This window comes from Phyllobates terribilis, unplaced genomic scaffold (genome assembly GCF_046119375.1).
Source record: "Phyllobates terribilis strain yellow unplaced genomic scaffold, ASM4611937v1 Scaffold_2__4_contigs__length_985480577, whole genome shotgun sequence".
In the NCBI taxonomy this organism is placed as follows: Eukaryota; Metazoa; Chordata; class Amphibia; order Anura; family Dendrobatidae; genus Phyllobates; species Phyllobates terribilis.
The window spans coordinates 535,601,836-535,627,515 of NW_027362762.1; the positions used below are offsets into that span (position 1 = coordinate 535,601,836).

At 48.2% G+C, this 25,680-nt stretch overlaps 1 protein-coding gene across 1 annotated transcript in view; it reads left to right on the top strand.

The window, feature by feature from the left end:
• The window catches only part of CD164L2 (CD164 molecule like 2), a 212,754-nt gene extending 190,761 nt beyond the window's left edge, over nucleotides 1-21,993 (top strand). Inside the window, exon 5 of the mRNA XM_073670617.1 lies at nucleotides 18,814-21,993. Within this exon, the coding sequence (XP_073526718.1) occupies nucleotides 18,814-18,832 (19 nt within the window). The 3' untranslated portion in view covers nucleotides 18,833-21,993. The remainder of the gene's footprint in view (nucleotides 1-18,813) is intronic.
• Nucleotides 21,994-25,680: the final 3,687 nt, after the last annotated feature.

The following is a 25,680-nucleotide window of genomic DNA, read 5'->3' on the forward strand; positions in this document are numbered from 1 at the left end:
CACCAACCAGTAATGACTATCACCCAAAATTTGGACAACACGAGGGTCACAGGAAAGGCAGCGTAACATAAACTCAGCCATGTTTGCCAGACTGCAAAGAGGCAAGACTTCCGTGTCCTCACCAAGAGGGTGACTGACCATGCTCTCCTCCTCATCCTACTCAGGCCATCCACGCTGAACAGATGGTATGACAGTTGTGCAGGTAGTACCGTCTATAGCGCAGGAAACTAGCTCCTGTTCTTCCTCATCCTCCTCTTCTTCCTCATTGTCACCCAATCCATGTTGGGATGAGATGAGGCTGGGCGGTGTGTAATCACCCTGTATGGTTCCTTGCTCCATCTCATCGTGCTCTGCCTGCAATGCATTCTCTTTAATTGTGAGTAGAGAGGGTTTCAGAAGACAGAGAAGCAGGATGGTGACACTAATTATGGCGTCATCTCCGCTCACTATCTTGGTGGAGTCCACAAAGTTTTGGAGGATGGTACAGATGTTTGACATCCATGTCCACTCCTGAGGTCTTATGTGTTTAGTCTGACCTGAATACCGATGGCCTTGTTGATGTTGGTACTCAACAACTGCCCTCTTCTGCTCACAAATATTTCCCAACATCTGTAATGTAGAGTTCCAACGTGTGGGGACTTCACACACCAGTCGGTGAGCCGGAAGCTGCAAATGCTGCTGAAGCACGGCAAGGGCAGCGGAAGCTGTAGCTAACTTTCTAAAATGGGCACACAGGCGGCGTACTTTGACAAGCAGATCCGACAGATCCAGATAGGTTTTGAGAAACCGCTGAACCACAGAGTTAAGCACATGGGCCAGACATGGTACGCTGTGTGAGCTCACCTCTCCTCAGAGCCGCCATCAGGTTCCGGCCATTGTCACACACAATCATGCCTGGCTGTAGGTTCAGCGGTGTCAGCCACAGATCTTTCAGAGCTGTCCACAACTCTTTAGCATTGTGCAGTTTGTCACCTAAGCATATTAGCTTTAGCACAGCATGTTGCCACTTAGCTGAGGCAGTGCTGCAGTGCTTCCAGCTTGTGACTGATGTGGTCATTTCGGAGATGGAGGCTGAAGAGGAGGAGGAGGAGATGCAGGAGCTGTAGAATGTGGGGGCAACTCTGATTGACCTAGGGCCTGCAATCCTCAGCGTCGGGAGTACGTGTTCCGTCCCAAAGTCTAACTGGGTCCCTGCTTCCACTATGTTAACCCAGTGTGCCGTCAGTGAAATGTACCGTCCCTGCCCACAAGCACTTGTCCACGTGTCCGTGGTTAGGTGGACTTTCCCAGTAGCTGCATTGTTGAGGGCATGGCTAATGTTGTGGGACACATGCTTGTGTAATGCGGGGACGGCAGACCGGGAGAAATAGTGGCGGATGGGGACAGAGTACAGAAGGACGGCCGCCACCATCAGGTTGCGGAAAGCTTCCGTCTCCATGAGCCTAAAAGGCAACATTTCGAGCACAAGCATTCGCGAAATGTGTGAATTTAGTAATGTGGCCTGTGGGGCGTTAGCTGCGTATTTGCGCTTGCGTTCCAAGGACTGGGGTAGGGACAACTGAACACGGCGCTGGGACAAGGCCACTCAGCATGGTGCGTGGAAGGAGGATCAGGGTGAGAAATATGCAGTCCAGACTCACGGCTACTGAGACTTGACCGTGTGGAAGACAGGGGGGTGTTGGTGGCGGCTAAGTGACTGGAAGCATTATCTGCTATCCAACCAATAACCTTTTCACACTGCTCTGTGTTCAATAGTGGTGTTCTGCAATCCCCTATTAATTGGGACAAGAAGGTCAAGCGACAAGATGTGGGTGTTTGTTGTGGCACAATTTCAGCTCGCCCACGGCCTCAGCCTCATCCTCTGCATGCACCATCACCATCATGTCCACTTCCCTGTCCCTTGCCACGCGCCTTGCCCATTTTAAATGTAGGACAATATTTTCCACGTTCACTACAAATGGCTGGATTTGAACCGCAGTGATATGTGATACGTGTGACGGAAAACCACAGTTTTAAATAGCTGCCTGTAGATTACTATTTTTCACAGCGACCTCATGTCAATAACTTCACTGACACACTGCAACAAAATTTAAATGGCCAGAAATTGCTGAATTTGGAGCACACTTATATGTGATGCGTGTGACGGAATACCACAGTTTTAAATAGCTGGCCTGTAGGTTACTTTTTTTTTACAGAGGCCTGGTGTCAATAAATTCACTGACACACTCCAACAAAATTTAAATGGAGGCCAGAAATGGCTGAATTTGGAGCGAAGTTATATGTGATATGTGTGATGGAAAACCACAGTTTTAAATAGCTGGCCTGTAGGTTACTATTTTTCACAGCGACCTTGTGTCAATAACTTCACTGACACACTGCAACAAAATTTAAATGAAGGCCAATATTTTCCACATGCACTACAAATTTTTGGCTTCTTCAGGGCTTTGCAGCTGCTTGGGACACTTCTTCAGGTGGTCTCTGGAGACAATGGCTGTGGTTTCTCCTCCATCCTTACTGATTACGCAGATTTTTGGGTTCTCATGGCTTGAGGGCAGTACGGTGTACGGGTCCTTCTCCCACTGGTCGTCCAACTTGTGGAGCCACCTCTTCCTCTTCAAGACCTGCTCTCCAGGTACCAGGGGAACAGCGGGAGCATACTGGTTATAAGCCTTCTCTTGCCTTTCTCTAGCTTGAGACAGACTTCGCTTGACGCTCTCCTGTACTTTCCGATACTGCTGCTGCCGTTCTGTATCCCAGTCTGCCTCTGGCGAGGTGTCCTCAGGTGTCAGGACTCCCATATCCGGGTCAATAGGCAGCTTACCAGGTCTTGCTCTCATTAGGTAAGCCGGGGTACAGTTGGTGGAAGCTACAGGGATGTGGTTATACAGGTCCACCAGATCGGACAGTTTCTCAGGCCACAGACTGTGTTCTTCCAGGGGCAATGTTTTTAGCAGATCTATCACCACCTGGTTCATCTTCTCGCAGAGTCCATTGGTTTGAGGGTGATAGGGCGTTGTTCTTATCTTCTTGCAGCCATACAGGTTGCAGAACTCCTGGAAGACCTCCGCTTCGAAGGCTGGTCCTTAGTCTGTCAACACTTGGTCCGGGTGTGGACGGCAGAAGTGCTGCTGGAAGGCTCTAGCTGCTGTTTGAGCCGTTAAGTCCTTGACCGGGACCACCACCAGGAACCGGGAGTAATGATCTACGATTGTGAGGGCGTAGACATATCCAGATCTGCTTGGAGCCAGTTTCACATGGTCCAGGGCTACCAGTTCCAGTGGCTGTCTGGTGATGATGGGCTGCAGGGGAGTCTTCTGGCTGGCACGATCCTTTCTTCTTAGGTTGCACGGGCCACAGTCTCTGCACCACCTCTCGATGGCTCCTCTCATGCGCACCCAGTAGAACCGTTCATGCAACAAGAACTCCAGCTTCTTCCACCCAAAATGTCCTGCTCCATTGTGGTATGCCTCCAGAACCATAGCCGCGTCTCGTCTTGGGACCACTACCTGCCAGGTCAACTCATGTGTTCGAGAGTTAACCATTCTCCGGCACAGCTTCTCCCTGTAGAGGAACAGCTTAATTTTCTCCTTCCACAGTTGCTTGGTCTCCTCCGGAGCGTCTGGGTCAAGACTGGCATCGGCCTGGGTCAGCATTTCCTTCACCAAACGGACTGCGGGATCACTGTCTTGCGTCTCCGCCCAGTAGTAGTGGGGCTGGGGATTGAACGTCACGGAGCGCCTGTCCTTCACACAGTGGGAATACAGGGTAATCCCATGACGGTGGAACGCAGGGAGCTCGACTTCTTTCAGATCTTCTGGATCTTCCCCTACGTCCGGTAAGTTCGGCATTCTGGACAGGGCATCCGCGTTGGCATTTGAGCGTCCCGCCCGGTATTTGATGGTGAATTCAAAGTTGGACAGGCGGGCCATCCATCTCTGTTCCAGGGCACCGAGCCTTGCAGTGTCCAGGTGTGTCAACGGGTTGTTATCCGTGTACACGGTGAATTTGGAGGAGGCAAGGTAATGCTTGAAACGTTCGGTCACTGCCCACACTACTGCCAGGAACTCCAGATTGAATGAACTATAATTCTCAGGGTTCCTCTCCGTGGGCCGTAGCTTTCGGCTGGCATAAGCGATTACCCGTTCTTTCCCCTGCTGGATCTGGGACAGTACGGCTCCTAGCCCGATGTTGCTTGCGTCGGTGTGGAGGATAAAGGGCTGGCTGTAGTCTGGATATGCCAGGATTTCATCCCCCGTGAGGGCCATCTTCAGCTGGCAGAAGGACTCCTCTTCTAACCTTTCCCACCTGAAGGGCGGCTTCTGGTTTTTGGCTTTCCGAGATTGACCTATCAGGAGGTCCTGCATAGGGGCTGCCCTTTTGGTGAAACCGGGAATGAATCTTCGGTAGTAGCCTACCAACCAGAGGAACTGCCGCACTTCCTTTATGCTGGAGGGTCTTGGCCAGTCCTTAATCACGGTGATCTTATCAGGGTCGGGAGCCACTCCGTCAGCACTCACCACGTGTCCCAGATACTGCACCTTTGGTTTCAGTAGATGACACTTTGATGGTTTCACCTTTAAGCCGTAGTTTGCCAGAGCTTCAAACACTTCTGCCTGGTGTTTCAGGTGGTCCTCGTAGGTCTTGGAATAGACGATGACATCGTCCAGGTATAACAGGACCGTCTCGAAGTTCCGGTGTCCCAGACAGCATTCCATCAACTGTTGGAAGGTTCCTGGTGCGTTGCTGAGCCCGAACGGCATACAGTTAAATTCGCTGAGTCCCATCGGGGTGGTGAATGCGGTCTTCTCCCTGTCCGCCTCTGCTACAGGAACCTGCCAGTACCCGCTAGTGAGATCCAAAGTAGAGAAGAAGTTAGCAGATTTTAATGCAGCTAAGGACTCTTCTATCCTTGGTAACGGGTACGCATCTTTGTGTGTGATACGGTTGACCTTCCTGTAGTCTACACACATTCTCATGGTGTTGTCTTTCTTTTTCACTAAGACTAGTGGAGCTGCCCAGGGGCTACAGCTGTCCCTAATTACCCCAGCCTCCTTCATGTCTTTTAGCATCTCCTTGGCGTGTTGATAGTGTGCAGGGGGTACGGGTCGGTATCTCCCCTTTATGGGAGGATGGTCTCCCGTTGGGATGTGACGTTCTACCCCCTTTACTCGCCCGAAGTCCAGCGGGTGTTTACTAAACACTCTCTCGTACTCTTGAACCACCCGATAGACTCCCTGTTTTTGGTGTGAAGGAGTGGAGTCAGTACCCAAATGCAGTTGCTGACACCAGTCCTCCATTGGTTTCTTAGAGCCGTTACCTTCCTCTGGTTGAGATGGAGGCAAGGGTTCTACGGCCTGTACGGAGTTCTGGTTGATGGTGTACAATTTGGCTAACGGGGCATACCGGGGGAGGTATACTTCTCTCTCCCCGATATTTATGATGCGGACGGGCACCCTCCCATGGCGTACATCGACCACCCCCCGTGCTGTCAAAATGGTGGGCCTACTGTCCGAGTAGACTGGTTCTACCATTGCTTGGTAGTCTACCTCTTAGACCAATAGCTGCCCGGCACCAAATCATCATTTCACTTTTCGGGGGCATGGCAATAGGGAACGGGTCACACATTCTCACTCTACCTATCTCACCACCAGATAGTTCCACCTGTTGCCGCTTCATCAGTGCCCGGATCTCTTTTTGGAGCACACGCTGCTGGCCGGAACTGGCGTTCTTGGCAACCTGCTGTACAATGAGAATCACCTCTGCAAGACAATTTTCAATCACATTAGTTCCCAAGGTTATTCTAGGGTGACTCTCATGACGGTCTATGTCCACTATAATCAGTCCTTGTGCCGCCAGTTCAACTTTACCGATCTTAATGGTCACCTCCTTGAATCCCACCTGCGGCACGGGCTGACCATTGCTGGCGATGATACTCAGGTCATCATCTGGGTAGCGGGTTATGTCCGAGTCATTCCAGTACTGCTTAAAGAGCACGTACGGGATGGTGGTCACCTGTGACCCAGTGTCTAGTAGGGCACTCATAGGAATGCCATCCAGTACCACAGGCAAGATTGGACGTCCCCCTACGTATTTATCACGCCAGTTTGATGGGCCTGATGATCTTATGCCTGGGGGTTGGCCCTCTACCCCAGGTTGTGCCCGTTTAAATGACAGTACCTTGCCATATGTCCGGGTTGATTGCAGCGGCGGCAGATGGGTCGTCCGTCCTCGTTGTATCTGTCGCTGGGTCTTCCTCTGGCCAGTGGGGTCCTCCTCAGTCGGCGCCACGGGACGTCCTCCGGTCCGGATGCCAGCTGGATCTTTCCTGGAGAAGAGACCTGTAAAGACTGCACAGTTCTGGTTAGCGCGGCAACGCTCTTAGTCAGCTCTTGGACCTGATGGTGCAGGTCTGTAGCCGGGTCACCGTTTAAAGCCTGCGCATCAGCTCCCACAGGCCCTGCAGACAAGGGAGCCATCTCCTGGTGGTAAGTGATAGCAGGGCGCCTGTGGATCACAGCGCCACCTGGTGCCGGTTCTCGTAGCACCCGGATGGCTCTGTCCTTGAACTGTGCAAAGTCCAGGTCAGGGTCCTGTAAGGCCAATGCCCGCAACTGGGTTCGGTGGGCATTGCACAGTAGACCCTCAATAAATTGTTCGGTCAACAACTTGTCTTCATTTCCCACGCTGTCAGGGTCTGCCTGCTTAATGGCTCTCAGGGCCTCTTGTAGGTTTAGAGCATAGTCTCTTATACTCTCATGTGCCCGCTGTTTGCACCAGTAAAATTGGAGCTTTATTTCGGCTGAGGTGCGGGTGTCAAATGTGTCTTTCAGCCGGGCTAGTATTTCTCTGACAGTTCTCTTCCTCCTAGGTGCCCAGGACTTTACCTCCCTTTGGGCTGCCCCGATTAACTGGGCCACCAGGATGCTTACTTTTTGCTCCTCCGTGAGGGGGTATACCTGGAAGAGGCTATCCATTCTTTCCCTAAAGTCACTTAGGGTATGTGACTCCCCTGAGTACTGGGGTAGCCAGGTTGCCCCCTGGATATAGGGCATGGTGAAAGGCATGAACGCAGCAGCGGTTGCGCTGGCGGCCGGTGTGGCGGTGGAGCTCCCCTCGGTGTCCGACATCCTCCTTCCCCCCTAGTGGACCGTGGCCTACCTTGCGATGCTCTTCTTCCGTAGGCCGCGGCTCCGCAGTCGATCGTCGGGGTCGAGGACCTGGCGTCGCGCTCCAATGACGTCAGCGTCGCTCTTCCTCCCTTCCAGGACCTTGCGCAGCGTCGGTGCGTGGGGCGGAGCTTCGGGTCTCGCGCGCTTTCGGCGTCCACGCCCCTCTTCTTCCTGCTCGGCGTCCTGAAGATGGCGTCCGATGGCGGGAAGCAGCTGCGGATGGCGGGAAGACGGCAGAAGACGGCGGGAAACTGTCCAAGATGGCGTCTGATGGCGGGAATCGGCTCCGGACGGCGGGAAACTTCGCCACAGGTAAGTTACAAAAGTCTTTTTCAGGCATGCAGTACCCGGTGGTTGCGGGCACGAAAGTTGACTCGCCCCCTGGGCCTGTGCTGGGAACCCGGAACCAGGCCTGTTGTAGGATGCTAGGGGTTGTAGTCTCCGTGTGGCGGTGACCCGGTCCGTGGCTCAGGGTGGTCAAACCAGTTGCAGTCTATTGGTATTGTAATTGTCCGACTACGCCACCCGTGGATTGCGGTCAGTGGGGACCGCCGCTGCGCTGCAGACCGCTGAGGCTGATGTTATATGCGCAGCCAAGAATGGGATAACTCCCCACGGGAGATGTATTGCCTCAGGGCAGCTAGAGTGAATGATGGTAGTGATGGTGTGGGCGTCCCAGTACTAATGGTGCTGGTGCGGCGATGAAACACAGAGACTTGTGGTTGCAGTTCAGGGTCTTTACTGATGTTATAAGGCAGACCCTCCCGGGAGTACTGGCTAGTATAAGGGGCCTGGTCAGTCTGTGAGCAAGCAGGATCTCCCCTGGCCAGGCGGAATTGTAGGCCTCCCCGTCTATCTGCACTCTTCCTGGCTACCTTGCTGTAAGCGGTTACAAGTAGCCCACGTCCCTGAGTATACCGTGTGGTGCTCACCCGCATGGCTGGTGACTTGGGGCCTTCTGTTAGCCTCCGCTCCAGGATGGCGGCGCTGGTCCCTTCTTTGTGACTGAGCCTCCAGGCTTCTATGGCCAGAGGACCTGGAATCCCCTGCCAGCTGGTTTCTGCTGCTGGGTGTATATCAGTCCCCACAGCCTCGGACTCCGGTGTCCGGTTACTAAGTTACTCTGCCAGGGTGAGCTATATCTCTGCTTCCAGCCCCTGGTCTTCTGCTCCTGCTCCTACAGAGCTCCTAGTTCTTGCTTTCCCTGTGTCTGCTGTCCTCCAGACCAGACTGCGTCTCTGTCTGGGACTTCACTCCCTAATCCCGCCCCAGACCCAGTTTATAAGGGCAGATTCCTCCCCTCCCAGGTCTGGGTGGGCCGTGTTGCATGCTTAGGGCTCCTGACCAGAGAAACCTCCCACTTGCTCTCAGACATAATATTTCTATTACTGTGGCAACCAGACCCCTGGGGTGCCACACATTAGTCCTCAGAAGGACTGTTAGTTCAGATGGATATTATAGATATATGTTGTGGAATACTTATACTAACAGTAAGTTTAATGGAGCCTCTTGTGCTGTATCATGCACTGCAGTCTGCAACATACACTGCCTGCCTGCCTAGTACAGATTATATGCAGCTGGATTAGTCCTCAGAAGGACTGTTAGTTCAGATGGATATTATAGATATATGTTGTGGAATACCTATACTAACTCTAAACAAGCAAATCTGTCCCTGACGCAGCAGCAACTTTCCCTACTGTGCCTGATTCCGAGGAAGACTGTGACGAGCATGGCGGCACCGAGTCTTGTACACACCTGATGATGCTGTGCGACCAGCCAATCACTGTAATGCCCACAACCAACATGGCTACGGCATTACAGTGCGTGGCAGGCAATCCCTGCATGTTCATTGACTCTCTAAAGAGCGCCAAACATGCAGGGAGGAGACCCGAGCTCCCGCCCGAGCAACCTGTAAATACTCGTCGAGCGCCAAGCATCTCGAGCAGTGAGATGCTCGGACGAGTACCGAGCAGTGGCGAGCACGTCGATCATCACTAGTGCAGAGTAAACACAGAGGCTTTTTGGCACAGTACTCCCACAAACAAGGATGCAGAGTACAGAGAGGCTTTTTCCACAGTACTCACACAAACACGGGCGCAGAGTATGCAGAGGCTTAAAGACACAGAACTACCATAGACACGGGTGCAGAGTCAGGGCCACCATCAGGGCATTACTGCCTTCGGCGGCGCACACCTCGGTGCTAAGTGCCTTACCGGAGCTCCGCAGCCGCGCAGCTCCCTCATACTTCTCTGGACTTCTGGTCAGGTGACAGCGTGTATGCACTGTAACGGGTCCGGGAGGCGGAACCTCTGAGCTACTATACAAGGGGGCGGCCCTTGTAAGGGAGCGGGTGGCAGTCTCTGGGTGAACGGACAGGGAGTTACGGCAAGTGATCAGGGCAGTCTCTGGGTAAGGGGTAGGTACGACCTGTGATGGCAGAGCCTCCGGGTAGGCTAGCAGGCAGATGGTAGATGTGTGCTCCCAGGTGAGCAAGCGAGAGTCTCTGGAATAGCAGGTGGTCACGGCACGTGACGGCGGAACCTCCGGGCTGGCAGGCAGGTAGGTAACGGAGAAGCGCTCCCAGGTGAGCGGGCAAGAGTCTCAGGAAAAGCTGGTGGTCACCGCACGTGACAACGGGACCTCCGGGCTGGCAAGCAGGCAGGTAACGGAGATGCGCTCCCAGGTGAGCGGGCAAGAGTCTCTGAGATAGCTGGTGGTCACAGCACGTGACAACGGAGCCTCCGGGCTGGCAAGCAGGCAGGTAGCGGAGAAGCGCTCCCAGGTGAGCGGGCAAGCTGGTCCATAGACAGACTGACCGGAGTTGTAAGGCAGACCGTCGGACCTCAGGCAGGCAGGCAGGTAACAAGTATTCAGGCAGGAATCAGGCAGGTAACTAGCAGGAAACTGGCAGGAAACTGGCAGGTAACTGGCAGGTAACTGGCAACGGGACCTGAGGGCTGAAGCACAGGTGAGACACAGGTGCAAACAACATTACTCGGGCACCTCCATTTTGGAGGAGGTGCCTTATATATGATGAAGTCCTCCGGCCATTGGCCGGGGACTCTTTAGGGCGGCGCGCGCGGCCCCTTTAAGAGGAGGGAAGCGCGCGCGCGCGCGCCCTAAGCACAGGGGCCGGGAAGGAGCGCGCGCTGAGAGCAGAGCAGGAGGAGGACGCCGGGACGGAGCGCGCGCTGACAGCAGAGCAGGAGGAGGACGCCGGGACGGAGCGCGCGCTGACAGCAGAGCGGTGAGGGGAGCAGCGTCCCTGCCTAGCAGAGGGCAGGGACGCCAGCGCTACAGTACCCCCCCCTTTAGGCCCCCCCTTTTTTAGGCCAGACAGAAATTTAGCTAGGATGAGAGGGGCATGGATATTCTCCCGGGGCTCCCACGTTCTCTCCTCAGGACCAAACCCCCTCCAATCTACCAAGAAAAAGGTCTTTCCTCTTACCCTTTTGGTGGCAAGAATGTTCTCTACCTCAAACTCGTCCTCAGCAGAAACCGGAGCAAGAGGCGTACCTGTAGACTTAGAAAAAGAGTTAAGTACCACAGGTTTGAGGAGAGATACATGGAAGGAGTTAGGGATCCGTAAGTTGGCCGGGAGTTTCAATTTATAGGCCACCGGGTTGATCTGACTGATAACCTCCAGTGGGCCGATGAACCGAGGCCCCAACTTATAGGAAGGGATCTTGAGCCGGACATATTTGGACGAGAGCCAGACTTTATCCCCAGGACGGAATTGAGGAGGATCCAGACGTCCTTTGTCAGCGTGCCTTTTCATACGCTCGGATGACAGAAGGAGTGCGGACCGGGTACTCTCCCATATGGAGGAAGACTCGCTCTTGTGATTGTTGTACGAGAATTCGGCCCATGGCAGGAGATCCACCCAGTCAGAATGGTGAGCATTAACGAAGTGCCGGAGGTAACTGGTCAGGTTCTGATTGATCCGCTCCACTTGACCATTAGACTGTGGGTGGTAAGCGGAGGAGAAGTCCAGAGTGACGTCTAGCAATTTACAAGTGGCTCTCCAGAAACGAGAAGTGAACTGTACTCCTCGATCCGACACGATGTGACGGGGCAGGCCATGAAGACGGAAGATGTGGCGGATAAAGACTCTGGCCAGCTCGGGTGCAGACGGAAGACCTGGCAGGGGAATGAAGTGAGCCATCTTGGAAAAGCGGTCAGCGACCACCCAAATGACCGTACAACCAGCAGAGACGGGCAGATCAGTTACGAAGTCCATCGCTATATGCTGCCAGGGGGCAGCAGTTGCTGGCAGAGGAAGAAGGCGGCCGGCCGACAGGTGTCTCGGAACCTTGTTGCGGGCGCAGGACACACAGGCAGAAACAAAGTCCATAACATCCTTGTGCAGGTTAGGCCACCAGTAGTGCCGGGTAATAAGCTGGAGGGTCTTTTTCTGACCGGCGTGGCCAGCTAGTTTAGACGAATGACCCCAGTGTAGGATCCTCTCCCGATCAGGTACCGATACGAACGTCTTACCAGGAGGGAGACAATTTAGACTCACGGGGGCCACCTGCATTACTCTGGCGGGATCGATGGGGCAGTCACATGGTCTACGAGGTGGTAATGTCTCTGCCTCCTCCATATCAAAGACATCAGCACAAGACCAATAAGGAATCGGAAGTCCAGGTAGATTAGCTGGGATAGGAGAGGGACGGACGGAATGGACGGGAACCAGACAGGTTTTATGACAGTCTTGTCCCCAGCGAAGGACTTCTCCGGTTTGCCAGTCAAGCACGGGTGCATGTCTCTGGAGCCAAGGCAGACCTAGCAAGAGGGCGTGAGAGAGTCCAGGCAGAACGTGAAGGGAGATACTCTCTGAATGCAGCATACCCACTTGCAGAGTAATGGATTCGGTGATGAATTGGATGGGGCGAGATAAGAGGCCCCCATCCACGGCAACAACAGACAAGGGTACAGCCAGAGGTTTGGTGGGGATGCGGTATTTCTCCACCAGGGACAGTGAAATAAGATTTCCGGCTGCTCCAGAGTCAAGTTGGGCTAGTTCGGAATAACGATTCTCCCCGCAGATGATTGAGACAGACAGCAGCAGGGATGGAGAGGATTTATTTTTGTCTAGATCAAGTCCTCTGAGCGAACCTAGACACAGGCGTTCTCCCGACCTCTCCGGGCAGGCACGGATCCGATGCTCCTTACTGCCACAGTAGAAGCAGCTCCCCTCGGCACGGCGAAAGTCCTGACGGGATTTGACCATCTTGGTCTGGTCGACCTGCATAGGCTCAGGAGAGTGTACCTGGGGAGAAACGGAAGGAGTGACGGGTTTCAGAAAAGTAGGAACCAGACGTGGAAGCCCCTTTTCACGGGTGACCTCTTTGGCACGTTCCTGGAACCGTAGGTCAATCCGGGTGGCAAGAGTTATTAGGTCATCGAGAGTGGTAGGAATGTCCCGACCAGCAAGTTCATCTTTAATACGGCCGGACAGACCCTCCCAGAAGACGGATACCAGAGCTTCGTTATCCCAGGCCAGCTCCGAGGCAAGGGTACGGAACCGTATGGCATATTGACCCACGGTGAGGCTTCCCTGACGGAGGCGTAGCAGAGATGATGCGGATGAGGTCCTCCGTCCGGGTTCGTCGAAGGCTTTCCGGAAAGCCGTGAGAAAGGCAGGCAAGTCGGACACCAGGGGGTCTCCTCTCTCCCATAGAGGATTTAGCCAGGCCAGAGCCTCCCCGGTGAGATGGGACATGATGAATGCAATTTTGGCTCGGTCGGAGTTAAACTGGTGGGACAATAGTTCAAAATGCAGGGTGCACTGATTTATGAAGCCCCGAGCCAGGACGGAGTCGCCTCCGAAGCGAGGAGGTGCAGAGAGCCGGGGTCCGGAAAAGGATACCATGGTACTGGCCGTAGTTGCAGGATCAGACAGGGTGTTCAGGCGAGTATTAACATTCCGCAGATGACCCAGGATGGCCTCCTGTTGGGACTTCTGACGGGACAGTTCAAGACAGAGATCCGAGAGCGAGGGAGCTTGGGTGCCACCGGGTTCCATGGCCCGAGCAAACTGTAACGGGTCCGGGAGGCGGAACCTCTGAGCTACTATACAAGGGGGCGGCCCTTGTAAGGGAGCGGGTGGCAGTCTCTGGGTGAACGGACAGGGAGTTACGGCAAGTGATCAGGGCAGTCTCTGGGTAAGGGGTAGGTACGACCTGTGATGGCAGAGCCTCCGGGTAGGCTAGCAGGCAGATGGTAGATGTGTGCTCCCAGGTGAGCAAGCGAGAGTCTCTGGAATAGCAGGTGGTCACGGCATGTGACGGCGGAACCTCCGGGCTGGCAGGCAGGTAGGTAACGGAGAAGCGCTCCCAGGTGAGCGGGCAAGAGTCTCTGGAAAAGCTGGTGGTCACCGCACGTGACAACGGGACCTCCGGGCTGGCAAGCAGGCAGGTAACGGAGATGCGCTCCCAGGTGAGCGGGCAAGAGTCTCTGAGATAGCTGGTGGTCACAGCACGTGACAACGGAGCCTCCGAGCTGGCAAGCAGGCAGGTAGCGGAGAAGCGCTCCCAGGTGAGCGGGCAAGCTGGTCCATAGACAGACTGACCGGAGTTGTAAGGCAGACCGTCGGACCTCAGGCAGGCAGGCAGGTAACAAGTATTCAGGCAGGAATCAGGCAGGTAACTAGCAGGAAACTGGCAGGAAACTGGCAGGTAACTGGCAGGTAACTGGCAGGTAACTGGCAGGTAACTGGCAACGGGACCTGAGGGCTGAAGCACAGGTGAGACACAGGTGCAAACAACATTGCTCGGGCACCTCCATTTTGGAGGAGGTGCCTTATATATGATGAAGTCCTCCGGCCATTGGCCGGGGACTCTTTAGGGCGGCGCGCGCGGCCCCTTTAAGAGGAGGGAAGCGCGCGCCCTAAGCACAGGGGCCGGGAAGGAGCGCGCGCTGAGAGCAGAGCAGGAGGAGGACGCCGGGACGGAGCGCGCGCTGACAGCAGAGCAGGAGGAGGACGCCGGGACGGAGCGCGCGCTGACAGCAGAGCGGTGAGGGGAGCAGCGTCCCTGCCTAGCAGAGGGCAGGGACGCCAGCGCTACATGCACCATCACCTGACCAGAAGTCAGGAGAAGTATGAGGGAGCAGGAGTGTGTGGCTGCGGAGCTCCGGGAAAGCACACAGCTCCATTGCCAGGGCATCACAAGCCGAACTACTCCTGCAGGTGATTATAAGTATGATTAAACTTTTTTTTTTTTCCTTTTTCTTTCTAAAATGTATTAAATAGGTGAGGGATGGGGACTGCAAGTTATGGAGTGAGGGGGGCTGTAAGTGATGGAGTGAGGTGGGGCTGTAAATTATGGATTGAGGGGGCTGTAAGTGATGGAGTGGGGGGCTGTAAGTGATGGAGTGAGGGGGGCTGTAAGTGATGGAGTTAGAGGGGGCTGCAAATTATGGAGTGAGGGGGGCAGTAAGTGATGGAGTGAGGGGGCTGAAAATAGTGGAGCGAGTGGGGGCTGCAACTGATGGGGGCAGGGGGATGCAAATTATGGAGTGAGGGGGAACGAGGGACTTCAATTGATGGAGTGACAGGGGACAAGGAACTGCAAATGGTGGAGCCGGGGGGAACGAGGGACTGCAAATGATGGAGTGGGGGGACTCCAAATAATGAAGTGAGGGGGAGCTGCAAATTATGGAGTGAAGGGGTCAGTAAGTGATGGAGTGAAGGGGTCGGTATGATGAAGTGGGTGGGATGTAAGTGATGGAGTGAGGGGGGACTGTAAGTGATGGAGTGAGGGGGGACTGTAAGTGATGGAGTGAGGGGGGGCTGTAAATTATGGAGTGAGGGAGGCTGCAAGTGATGCAGTGAGGGGGCTGTAAATTATGGAGTGAGGAGGGCTATAAGGGATGGAGTGAGGTTGGCTGTAAATTATGGAGTGAGGGGGGGCCTGCAAATGATAGAGCAATGGGGGGCTGCAAATGATGGGGGCAGGGGGATGCAAATGATGGAGTGAGGGGGGACGAGGGACTGCAATTGAAGGAGTGAAGAGGGGACAAGGAACTACAAATGGTGGAGCGGGGGGGAATGAGGGACTGCAAATGATGGAGTGTGGGGACTCCAAATAATGGACCAAGGGGGGGCTGAAAATGATGGAGCGAGGAGGGGCAAAAAACTGATGGGGGCATGGGGATGCAAATGATGGAGTGAGGGGGACGAGGGACTGCAATTGATTGAGTGAGGGGGGGGACAAGGGACTGCAAATGGTTTGTGCAGAGGGGAACGAGGGACTGCAAATGATGGAGTGGAAGGGACTCCAAATGATGGAGCAAGGGGGAGCTGCAAATGATGGAGCGAGGGGGGGCTGCAAATGATGGAGCGAGGTGTGGCTGGAAATGATGGAGGAAGGGGGATGCAAATGATGGAGTGAGGGGGGGACGAGGGACTGCAATTGATGGAGTGAGGGCGGACAAGAAACTGCAAATGATGGAGCGAGGGGGGAACGAGGGACTGCAAATGATGGAGTGAGGGGGGAGCTGCAAATTATGGGGGAGGGGGAGCTGCAAATGATGGAGTGAAGGGGGAGCTGCAAATGATGGGGGGCTGAAAATGATGGAGTGAGGGGGGAACGAGGGACTGCAAATTATGGAGTGAGGGGGGAATGAGGGACTGCAAATGATGGAGTGAGGGGGGGGGACGTGGGACTGCAAATGATGGAGAGAGGGGGAGGGGGACTGCAAATGATGGAGTGAGGGTGAGGATGACTGCAAATGATGAAGTGAGGGGGAGGAGGACTGTAAATGATGAAGTGAGAGGGGGAGGGGGACTGCAAATGATGAGTGAGGGGGGACAGCTAATGATGAAGTGAGAGGGCGAGGGGGACTGAAAATGATGATGTGAGGGGGGTATTGCAAATGATGAAGTGATGGGGGGACTGCAAATGATGAAGTACAGAGTGAGGGCGTTGAGGTTGCAGGAGTGTGACTGATTGAAATGGCGGAAAGAGTATGGGTGCTAACTAATTTATATATTAGGTGGGGAAAGTGGCTATTTATAGTTAGTGGGGGCACAGTGATGGATTATAATTTATATTTGTAATGGTGGATTGCATAATAACTAATGATATATTAATGGTGGATGCACGTCTGTATTCAGCTGAATAGAAGGGGAAAAAGTGGGGAATGTGCTCTAGATAACTTATTTTATGTAGAGACGAGTCCTGGCTGGAAGAAGTGATGGCAGTCTGCACTGGGTGAAAAAGAAAAGCGAAGATGAAGGACTTCTCCTAGAGACGTCACTGGTGAGTCAGTGTGTTACTTGTACTATATATTGAGCTCTCGTGTATAATGTCACGGGTGATTCCTGTATTACATGTACAAGGACACTATACACTATATAGTATATACAGAGCTCCTGTGTATAATATCACTGGTGTTCACTGTATTGTCTGTACACTATACACTATATACAGAGCTCCTGTGTATAATATCACTGATGTTCACTGTATTACCGGTACACTAAACACTATATACATAGCTCCTGTGTATAATATCACTGGTGATCACTGTATTGCCTGTACACTATACACTATATACAGAGCTCCTGTTCCTGTGTATAATATCACTGATGTTCACTATATTACCTGTACAGTATACACTATATACAGAACTCTGGTGTATAATGTCACTGGTGATCCCTGTATTACCTGTACACTGACACTATATGCAGAGCTCCCGTGTATAATGACACTTATGGTAATATTAGTATTGTGTTTTTCTTATTAATGATCAGTATTGTAATATTCGGCCACTATGTGATGGTAATCTGTGGTCTGATGATGTTGTGTCGGTATTTGTTCCTTGTATGTGGTATTATTCAGTTACTATGTGGTGGTAATATGTGATCTGGTCATGTTGTTGTGGTATTTGTTCCTTGTATGCGGTATTATTCGGTTACTATGTGGTGGTAATATGTGATCTGGTCATGGTGTGGCAGTACTTCTCCCTTGTAGGTGGTATTATTGGAGTACTATATGGTGGTAATATGTGGTCTGGTCATGGTGTGGCGGTATTTGTCCCTTGTATGTGGTTTTATTCAGTCACTGTGTGGTGGTAATATGTGGTCTAGTCATTGTGTGGTGGTATTTGTTCCTTGTATGTGGTATTATTTGGTTACTATATGGTGGTAATATGTGGTCTGGTCATGGTGTGGCGGTATTTGTTCCTTGCATGTGGTATTATTGGGTCACTTAGTGATGGTAATATGTGTTCTGTTCATGGTGTGGCGGTATTCCTTGTATGTGGTATTATTCTTTCATTATGTGGTGGCAATATGTGGTCCAGCCATGGTGTGACTTTATTTCTCTCTTGTATGTGATATTATTGGTCATTTCAAAAAATGTACGTGACACATTCCCTTAAAGAAAAAGAAAAATATACCTAAAAAGAGTATTGGATATTTTAACAAATGTTTAATAGGTTAGAGGCCCGGCCAGAAGAGTCTTCTTGTCGTGGTTGCTGCTTAAAAAATCTTTTGGCCAAAACAAAAGCTGCTGGCTATGTATGTGATCTGGTGTTCAATGGGAACTGTTAGTGTGTGATTGATGAGGACGTGGAGCAGAAGTGGAGTTTTTCCAAGAGTTAGGGGTTGGAATGTGGAAGTTTTGAGGTGTGGAGGTGGAGCTGGGGTGGAGCCTTGGTGGAGTCTCCAGGGGGCCCGAAAATTTTGCCAGTATGGGGCCCTGAAATTCCTGGTGGCAGCCCTGTGCAGAGTACACACAGAGGCTTTTTGGCACAGTACTCCCACGGACACAGGTACAGAGTACATAGACACAGAAGCTTTTTTGCAGAGTGCAGACACACAGAACCTAACACTGTCCCTCACTTCAGCTGCATCCTCTCCCTAAGCTAAGCATAGGAGAATAGCGGCAGCACTCGTGATCCAGTATTTATACAGACCAGGTCACATGAAGCTCCGGCCAATCACAGCCATGCCAATACTTGACATGGCTTTGATGACTTCGGAAGTGCCCACAGCCTAAAATCTTGTTGATTAGCTGCACTGCAGCCTTTCAATAAACTTTATTCAGCACTCAACCCGAACAGTAAACTGGACTACCGGTAAAAAGTCAGTGTTTGGAGCTCAATACCGGACACTAGGTGTCCGGTATGAACCCTGAACTTTTCAGTTTGGCTTCACTCATCCCTAGTTACCAGCACATTTGAGAAAGCAAAGAAAAAGTGACCAACCCATTTAATCATTTAGCTGTTAGGATATAGTGGCCGAGTGGCAAACTCAATCAGTCATTACTGAAAAATCATAAAAATTGGAGCTCATGCAGTTTTAATAATATGAATTGAATGAGATGTGGAAGTGTTATGAGGCCTGTTCATTTCACATAAGTGAATGTGCATATTAGTCATATTGTTTTACAAAAATAGACAACACCTATACTAGCATAGAATATAAAGACTTTTATGATGTCCACATGACTTTATAATAATATTAGTTATAAAGTGACCACTTTAGTAAAATCCTTTGTGTATAAAATTCAGTGTTATCTAAGTTGTTATTTAGACTAACGAATGAGTACATTAGTAACCTACAGTAATTTTTGTTACTATAATATCATTCTATTACTTATGTTTTATCTCCATTATGTTGTCTTGTTTTTCACAGGGAGGAAACTCCTCAGTAAGACATTCTTACTCGTCATCTGATCCAGTCACTTTCGATCATATGAAGCACTGCAGAAGACGCAACATTACTAAGTGTTTACCATAGAACTGATTCCTTTGTATTTAACCGTAGATTATAGTGTGACTGCAGTTAAACATTAGTTTTAGAATCAAACAGAACTGTGAAAAATATGTTTTAATACCGAATCCCCCTACTAAGTAGATAGATTGTCTACTGCTTCTGATCTACCGTCTCCACACTAAGAAACAAATTTCATTGCCTGATCCCACTACTAGTCATGTATGTATATATATGATATATATAACTGTGAACTGTCAAACTCTGTCATCGGCTTTAACAATGTGCCGGCATAAGGGTGCATTATTCCATCTGCCCATCGGCATGCCCGTGACATGATCGCGGGTCGCCGATGGGTTGCTATGACATCCATGGGTCTGTTGAAGACCTCTGTGCCAGGCTTCAAAGGAGACCGTGATTTTTACTATATGCAGCAATACTGTGGCATTGCTGTATATAGTACAAGCGATCGGACGATCACAGCTTCAAATCCCCTAAATAGACTAACAAGTGCAGTGAAAAGTGAAAAAAATATTTAAAAAAATAATAAAAACATAAAAGTTCAACTCACCACCCTATTTCCCCATTAAAAATAAAGCTAACAAAAGCATAAAATAAATACATATATGTGGTACAACCGCATTCAGAAAAGTCAGGTATATCAAAATATAAAAATAATTAACCCGATCGGTAAATGGAAAAAATTAAAGAACGCCAAAATTAAGGTTTTTTTGTCTCTGCAACACCACAAAAAATGCTGTAAAAAGCGATCAAAATGTCATTATCTATTAATATGGTATAAATAAAAACGTTGTCTCACCCCGGGCAAAATAAGCTATTACACAGCTCCATCGACCGAAAGATGAAAATGTTACGGGTCTCAAAAAATGGCGATACAACCCCAAATTTTCTTTTCCAAACTTTTGTTTTTTTTCACCACTAAAATAATAAATAAAACTGAACATGTTTGGTATCGTCATAATCATACTAATGAGCAGAATCATATTGCAAGGTCATTTTTACCATTGCCGTAAAAACAATTCCTCAAAAACAATGTCAGAATTGTGTTGTTTTTTTTCACAATTTCAATGTACTTGGAATTTTGTTCCCATTTTCCAGTACATTATGTGGTAAAATGAATGGTAAAATTACAATTCGTCCCACAAAAACTAGCCCCCATAAGGCTATATGGAAAGAAAAAAAAGAGTTATGGCTCTGAGAAGATGGGGAGAAAAAATGAAAATGCACAAATGGAAATTGGCCGCATCGTGAAGGGGTTAAATGTTTTAAAAGTTCCCCCAATGCATTTCATTTAGGTGTTGCCACTTGCCATATTCAAATAACCCCAAACTTGTTTGGCGAGACTTTTACTCACCAAAATTAGCCCAGAGTCAGTAGCAGATGTCACGCCTCCATCTGGACATGTTTGACAGGCCATGCAGTTACACATCTTTTCTGCCCACCTCCAATCCTCATTAGTGACCCAGGCAGTTTGCGCTCCTCCCAGCATCTCTGTTTCCCTCTCACAGCTCTGCTTTTCATTGGTCTTGCCAGAGCATTTGCTTTTGAATTAGGAAGCTATGAGCAGAGCTGTGACAAGGAAATCAAGATGCCAGGGATAGTGTGAACTTCCTGGGCCAATAGTGAGGATCTGCAGTAGCCTGAAAAGATGCAGCAGTACAGGGACTGTCCATCACACCAAGAGGAGCATGGCTATAGCTACTGAGCTTGGACGAGTCTTAATGAGTAAACACATCACCAGACTAGTCCTGGTTACCTTGCATTAGCATTATGTAAGTTTATATTCCACAAATATGTGCATTTGTACTTAGCATCACATACACTACTGTATTGCCTGTATAAAGGACTAAAAGCTTATGGGGGCAATTTAAATGTATTGATAGATCTGAAACAGAGGGCACGATTCATCAAAACTTTCATGCCAGAATTCTAAAAGCTTTGAAAAGTCACAAAATTTAGACAACTCAGAGTTGTATCTAAATCTTGCGACTTTTGACATTTTCACGCCAGTTTCCCCTGGCTCCAGTCTTGATGAATCGCACCCAGTATGTTTTAATTCTGTTTTAATTATGAAAAAGATAGGTGGCCTGTTCCAGCTTATTGTAATAAAATCCAAAGTTTATTTATTCCATATTAAAATAGTAATAGAACTCCTATGAATAGATCACCATCGAGGAAAGAAAGGCGACGCGTTTCGATCACACTCTTATGATCTTAATCTGAGCCTAAAGTTCCTCAGGTCAATGCTTATATGAGACACAGAACCAATGAAATACCCTGAAAAAAATCACATGATACATACATAACGTCCTAAATAATCACATAGAATAAGAGATAAAATAGTACACAGAATGAGAATACATAGAAACAAAATGTGAGAAAAAGAACACTAATAAATGCAAATAAAAGAAAAAAGAGATCCAAAAAAAAGAAAACCATAAAAATTAATAGTGAAACATAATTTTGTTACATCTGTTCAAACCATCCAGGAATCTAGTACCCAAATTATATATCCCGAAAGCCTCAGGTGGGAGGAAGCATCTCATCATGTCTCCTCCATGTGTAGGTTTATTAACCTGTTCTATCCCACATACTTGAAGAGAAGCAATACTACGTTAGTGATATGTGATGAAATGTCTTGCGCTGACAATACACTGTGATTTGAGTTTGCAGTGTTAAAAACATCATAACACCAAAAACCAAGCAGAATTTCTAAATGTTAAACATCCCATTACCAATAATTCACAAACAACAGAAATTCCCTCATAAGACCTTTTGTCTCTGGGATCGGATCTGCTCAAGAGCATCTCTGTGAATGTTTGGATTCGCTGTTGCAACAATTGGATCAGAGAATCCTGGGTTACAGAAAGACTCATGGGATATTTTGCATAATTTCTCACATAAAATATGATCTTCTGAGTACACTTGGCTAAGTTGTGATGTGGTATCAGTATATACATCTGTACCTCACTTGATAGCTATAGATGCACTAAAATTGCATTTCGTAAAGTATACCCATTATACTCAGGATTTGCAACAAATACATTTTGCAAAACAATATCAAATGATCCAGCGAAGATGGCATGTAGATAAAAATAAAACTTAGCTTTAATTAGCCATATAAAATATTGCTCCACATGGTGTTACAGGCAAAGTGCAGCTGTGCAAAGATCTTTACAAAGCTGCACTTTGCCTGTAACACTGTGTGGAGCAATATTTTATATGGCTAATTAAAAGCTAAGTTTTATTTTTATCTACATGCCGTCTTCGCTGGATCATTTGATATTGTTTTGGATCCTCTCCTAGTTGCTCTGGTGGGATCCGTGCGTGGCATAGATTGCTCCACACCCCGAACAGGTGAGCTGACTACTTTTCTTGTATAAATACATTTCGCAAGTTACACATTTTTTTTATGACATTATTATCTTCAGCGCACAGGAGTGACGATGGAGCTAAATATTCTCCATCATTGGCCAATCTATTTATGGAATTTTGAAAATTTCAATTCATTTTTTCTTTCACCAATCCTTTTGCCCACCACATTATCTGGTATGGCAGATATATTGATAACCTCATCGTCATTTGTGCAGTCGATGTGTTTGCCATTCCAAAATTCTTGAATTCTCTCAACTCTAACAATTACAGCTTAAAATTTACCCATTCATATCACCCTTCCCACATTTCTTTTTTCGATCTGCTGCTTCCAATAGGTGACACTATAGAGTTCAAGTCCTCTTTTTCTCTGAAGAGGCAATCTGCATATTTTTTCAATCTGAAATTTGAAGGTATGCATAATCAAATCATCTCTACTGCTACTCACATTAAATCATGAACCGGAAAAAATATTCTTTATGCTACCAGCAGCCATCCAAAGCATACCATAAATCGATTCCAGTAGGGAAGTTTACAAAAATAAAGAGGAATTGCAGTAAGACAGCAATTTATAAACTGAACCCCATTCTTATAACAAACTCAAGGGGAGAGGTTATACCCCTGGATTCTTGAGAGTGTCTAAAATTGTTTAACGCAAGAACCGCAAAGATCTTATATCTATTACACATAACAAACAGAATGATAATCAACACCAGAAAAAAAAACCTTTTGTATGCTTCCAATATAGTCCTCAATTTAATAAAATCAAGCAAATTATTAATACATTTCTACCTAAACTTTGAGGATCCGACCTTGGCATCAGTATTGCAATAAAGTTGCAACATACTGGCCCCCTCTTTGGGCAACATACAGTGGGTACGGAAAGTATTCAGACCCCCTTAAATTTTTTACTTTTTGCTTCATTGCAGCCATTTGGTAAATTCTAAAAAGTTAATTTTTTTTTATCCTTAATGTGATATTTCAGTTTTTCTTTTTTAATAAATTTGCAAAAATTTCTACGTTTCTGTTTTTTTCAGTCAAGATGGGGTGCAGAGTGTACTTTAATAAGAAAAAAAAAATGAACTTTTAAGAATTTACCAAATGGCTGCAATGAAACAAAGAGTGGAAAATTTTAAGGGGTCTGAATACTTTCCGTACTGTACGTTCTCCTAGTATGTTCATATCCAGCAAACCTAAGAGAACATGGTATGAATGTAATGTATATTTTTTAAATTTGGGGACAAAAGTTGTTCATTTCTTTATAAGCTTCATTGCGCCATCTGTAAACAAACTGTTTCTTTGCATTGCCAAAAGGCTCTATTTTTGTTTCATCTGTCCACAGAAAATTTTTCCCGAAGGATTGTGGTTTGTCAAGGTTCTCTTTGGCAAAGATCTGTCTTTTCTTTTTATGTCTTTTCTTCAGCAATGGTTTCTTCCTTGACCTTAGCCATAAAGCTCTGCTTGGTTTAGTGAGCGGCGTATGGTACTTGTTGAAACCATGACCCCAGACTGTCCCAGGTTGGCCTTCAGGTCTTTGGATGTTTGACGTGGTGTTTTCTCCACCATTCGCACACACCTTCGAAGACATCTCTTGTCAATTTTCCTCTTTTCTCCATGTCCAGGGTGGTTCTTGACAGTTCCTTGTTTGGCAAACGTCTTGGTAACATTGTGCACTGTTGAAACTGGGATACTAAGGTCTTTGGAGATGGCCTTGTACCCTTTGGAAGTCTTGTGTGCTAATTATAGCAGTTCTTATGTCTTCAGACAGCTCCTGTGTGTTCACCACCATAGCTTTTTAAAACACTGATGTCATCATTCATTGGCTAATTCATGTCACATGGGCACTGACAGTTAATCACAGGTGAATCTCTTTTGTGATTTACCACAGGTGAGTCAAAATGTGTTTTCATGCTAAATTAATGTAAAGCTTGCCAATACCAGTGTCACAGCAAGCTTTAGGGTCTTCTATTTTTCCCTCCCATTGTTTTTGGTTTTAAATTAGTGTTTATCATTTGCGCTTTTGTATTTAACACGAGTGTTCCATAGAGTGGTGTATCTATGTATTCTGGCACCCGGGGCAAGATTTCAGTTTGGCGCCCCCCTCCTTCAGCACCTATGCAACTTGCACACTTAGTCACGTGCTGACGAGCTGTTCTCCCTAATTCTCTCAATATTCAGTGAAAAACTGAGAGAAGCAGAAAGAGAAGCTCGTTGTCAGGTGACCGTAAGTATGAAAATCGCATGAGTGAAGTGACCATGTGATGACTTGTGCAACCTGCAAGCAGAGCCGAGTCCTAACAGCGAGGATATTAGGATTGACTAAAGGGCTTCATTTTATAATTAAAGGGCTTGTCCAGGTTTGAGATGAAAGTCTGCAGTCACTCTATGTGTCTTCAGGCTTCTGAATTCTCACAGCGCATGCACTGCACACTTTTAGGATTCTCCCTTGCACAAGTATGCGATTTTGTAGACTTCTGGCCACACTCCGACTAGACGTGTCCAGCATTGCTCAATTCATTTTCATTGAGTGAGGCCACGCATGTCTAGTCGGCACGTGACTGCATGTATGCAAATCCTCGGCACGAGAGAATCCTGACAGCATGCAGTGTGCACTGTGAGAATACAGAAGTCTGCAGTCACATAGAATGACTGCAGACTCATCACAAACTTGAACAACCCCTTTAATGCTCCTAACATAAATAAAAATATGAGAATTAGTCAGTATCACAAAAAAAGATTAAACAAAAACAAACCTCTGGCTCCATATAAAAAAACTGTATCACTTGATTCATTTTTTCAGGAAATATTTCACATTATGTACTTAAATATCATGGGTTCAAATAACGATGAGCAGGACTGTATTTGCATTCATTAGTGTTCTTATTCTCACATTTTGTCTTTATGTATTCTCATTCTGTGTACTATTTTATTTCTTATTCTATGTGATTATTTAGGACTTTATGTATGTATCATGTGATTTTTTTCAGGGTATTTCATTGGTTCTGTGTGTCATATAAGCATTGTGGGACTGAGGAATTTCAGGCTCAGATTAGCATCATAGAATTGTGATGGAAACGTGTTGCCTTTCTTTCCTTCATGGTGGTCTTTTCATAGGAGTTCTCTTCTATTTTAATATGGACTACATAAATCTTGGATTTTATTACAAAAAGCTAGAAAAAAAACTTTTTTTTTATTGCTGCTTACGTCTAATCAGAACAGTGTTCCATGCACCTGTTATATGTGGACTTCCTTTCGGTGAGCTGACTTTATCTCCTTTTTCACCATGTTTTATTTATGTACTGCTGTATGTTTTAAAATTTTTACAAATAAAATTCTTGAGTTTGTTTCAATTTTGTAATGTTTCTGGTGTTACATTTTTAAACTTTTTTTGACGTA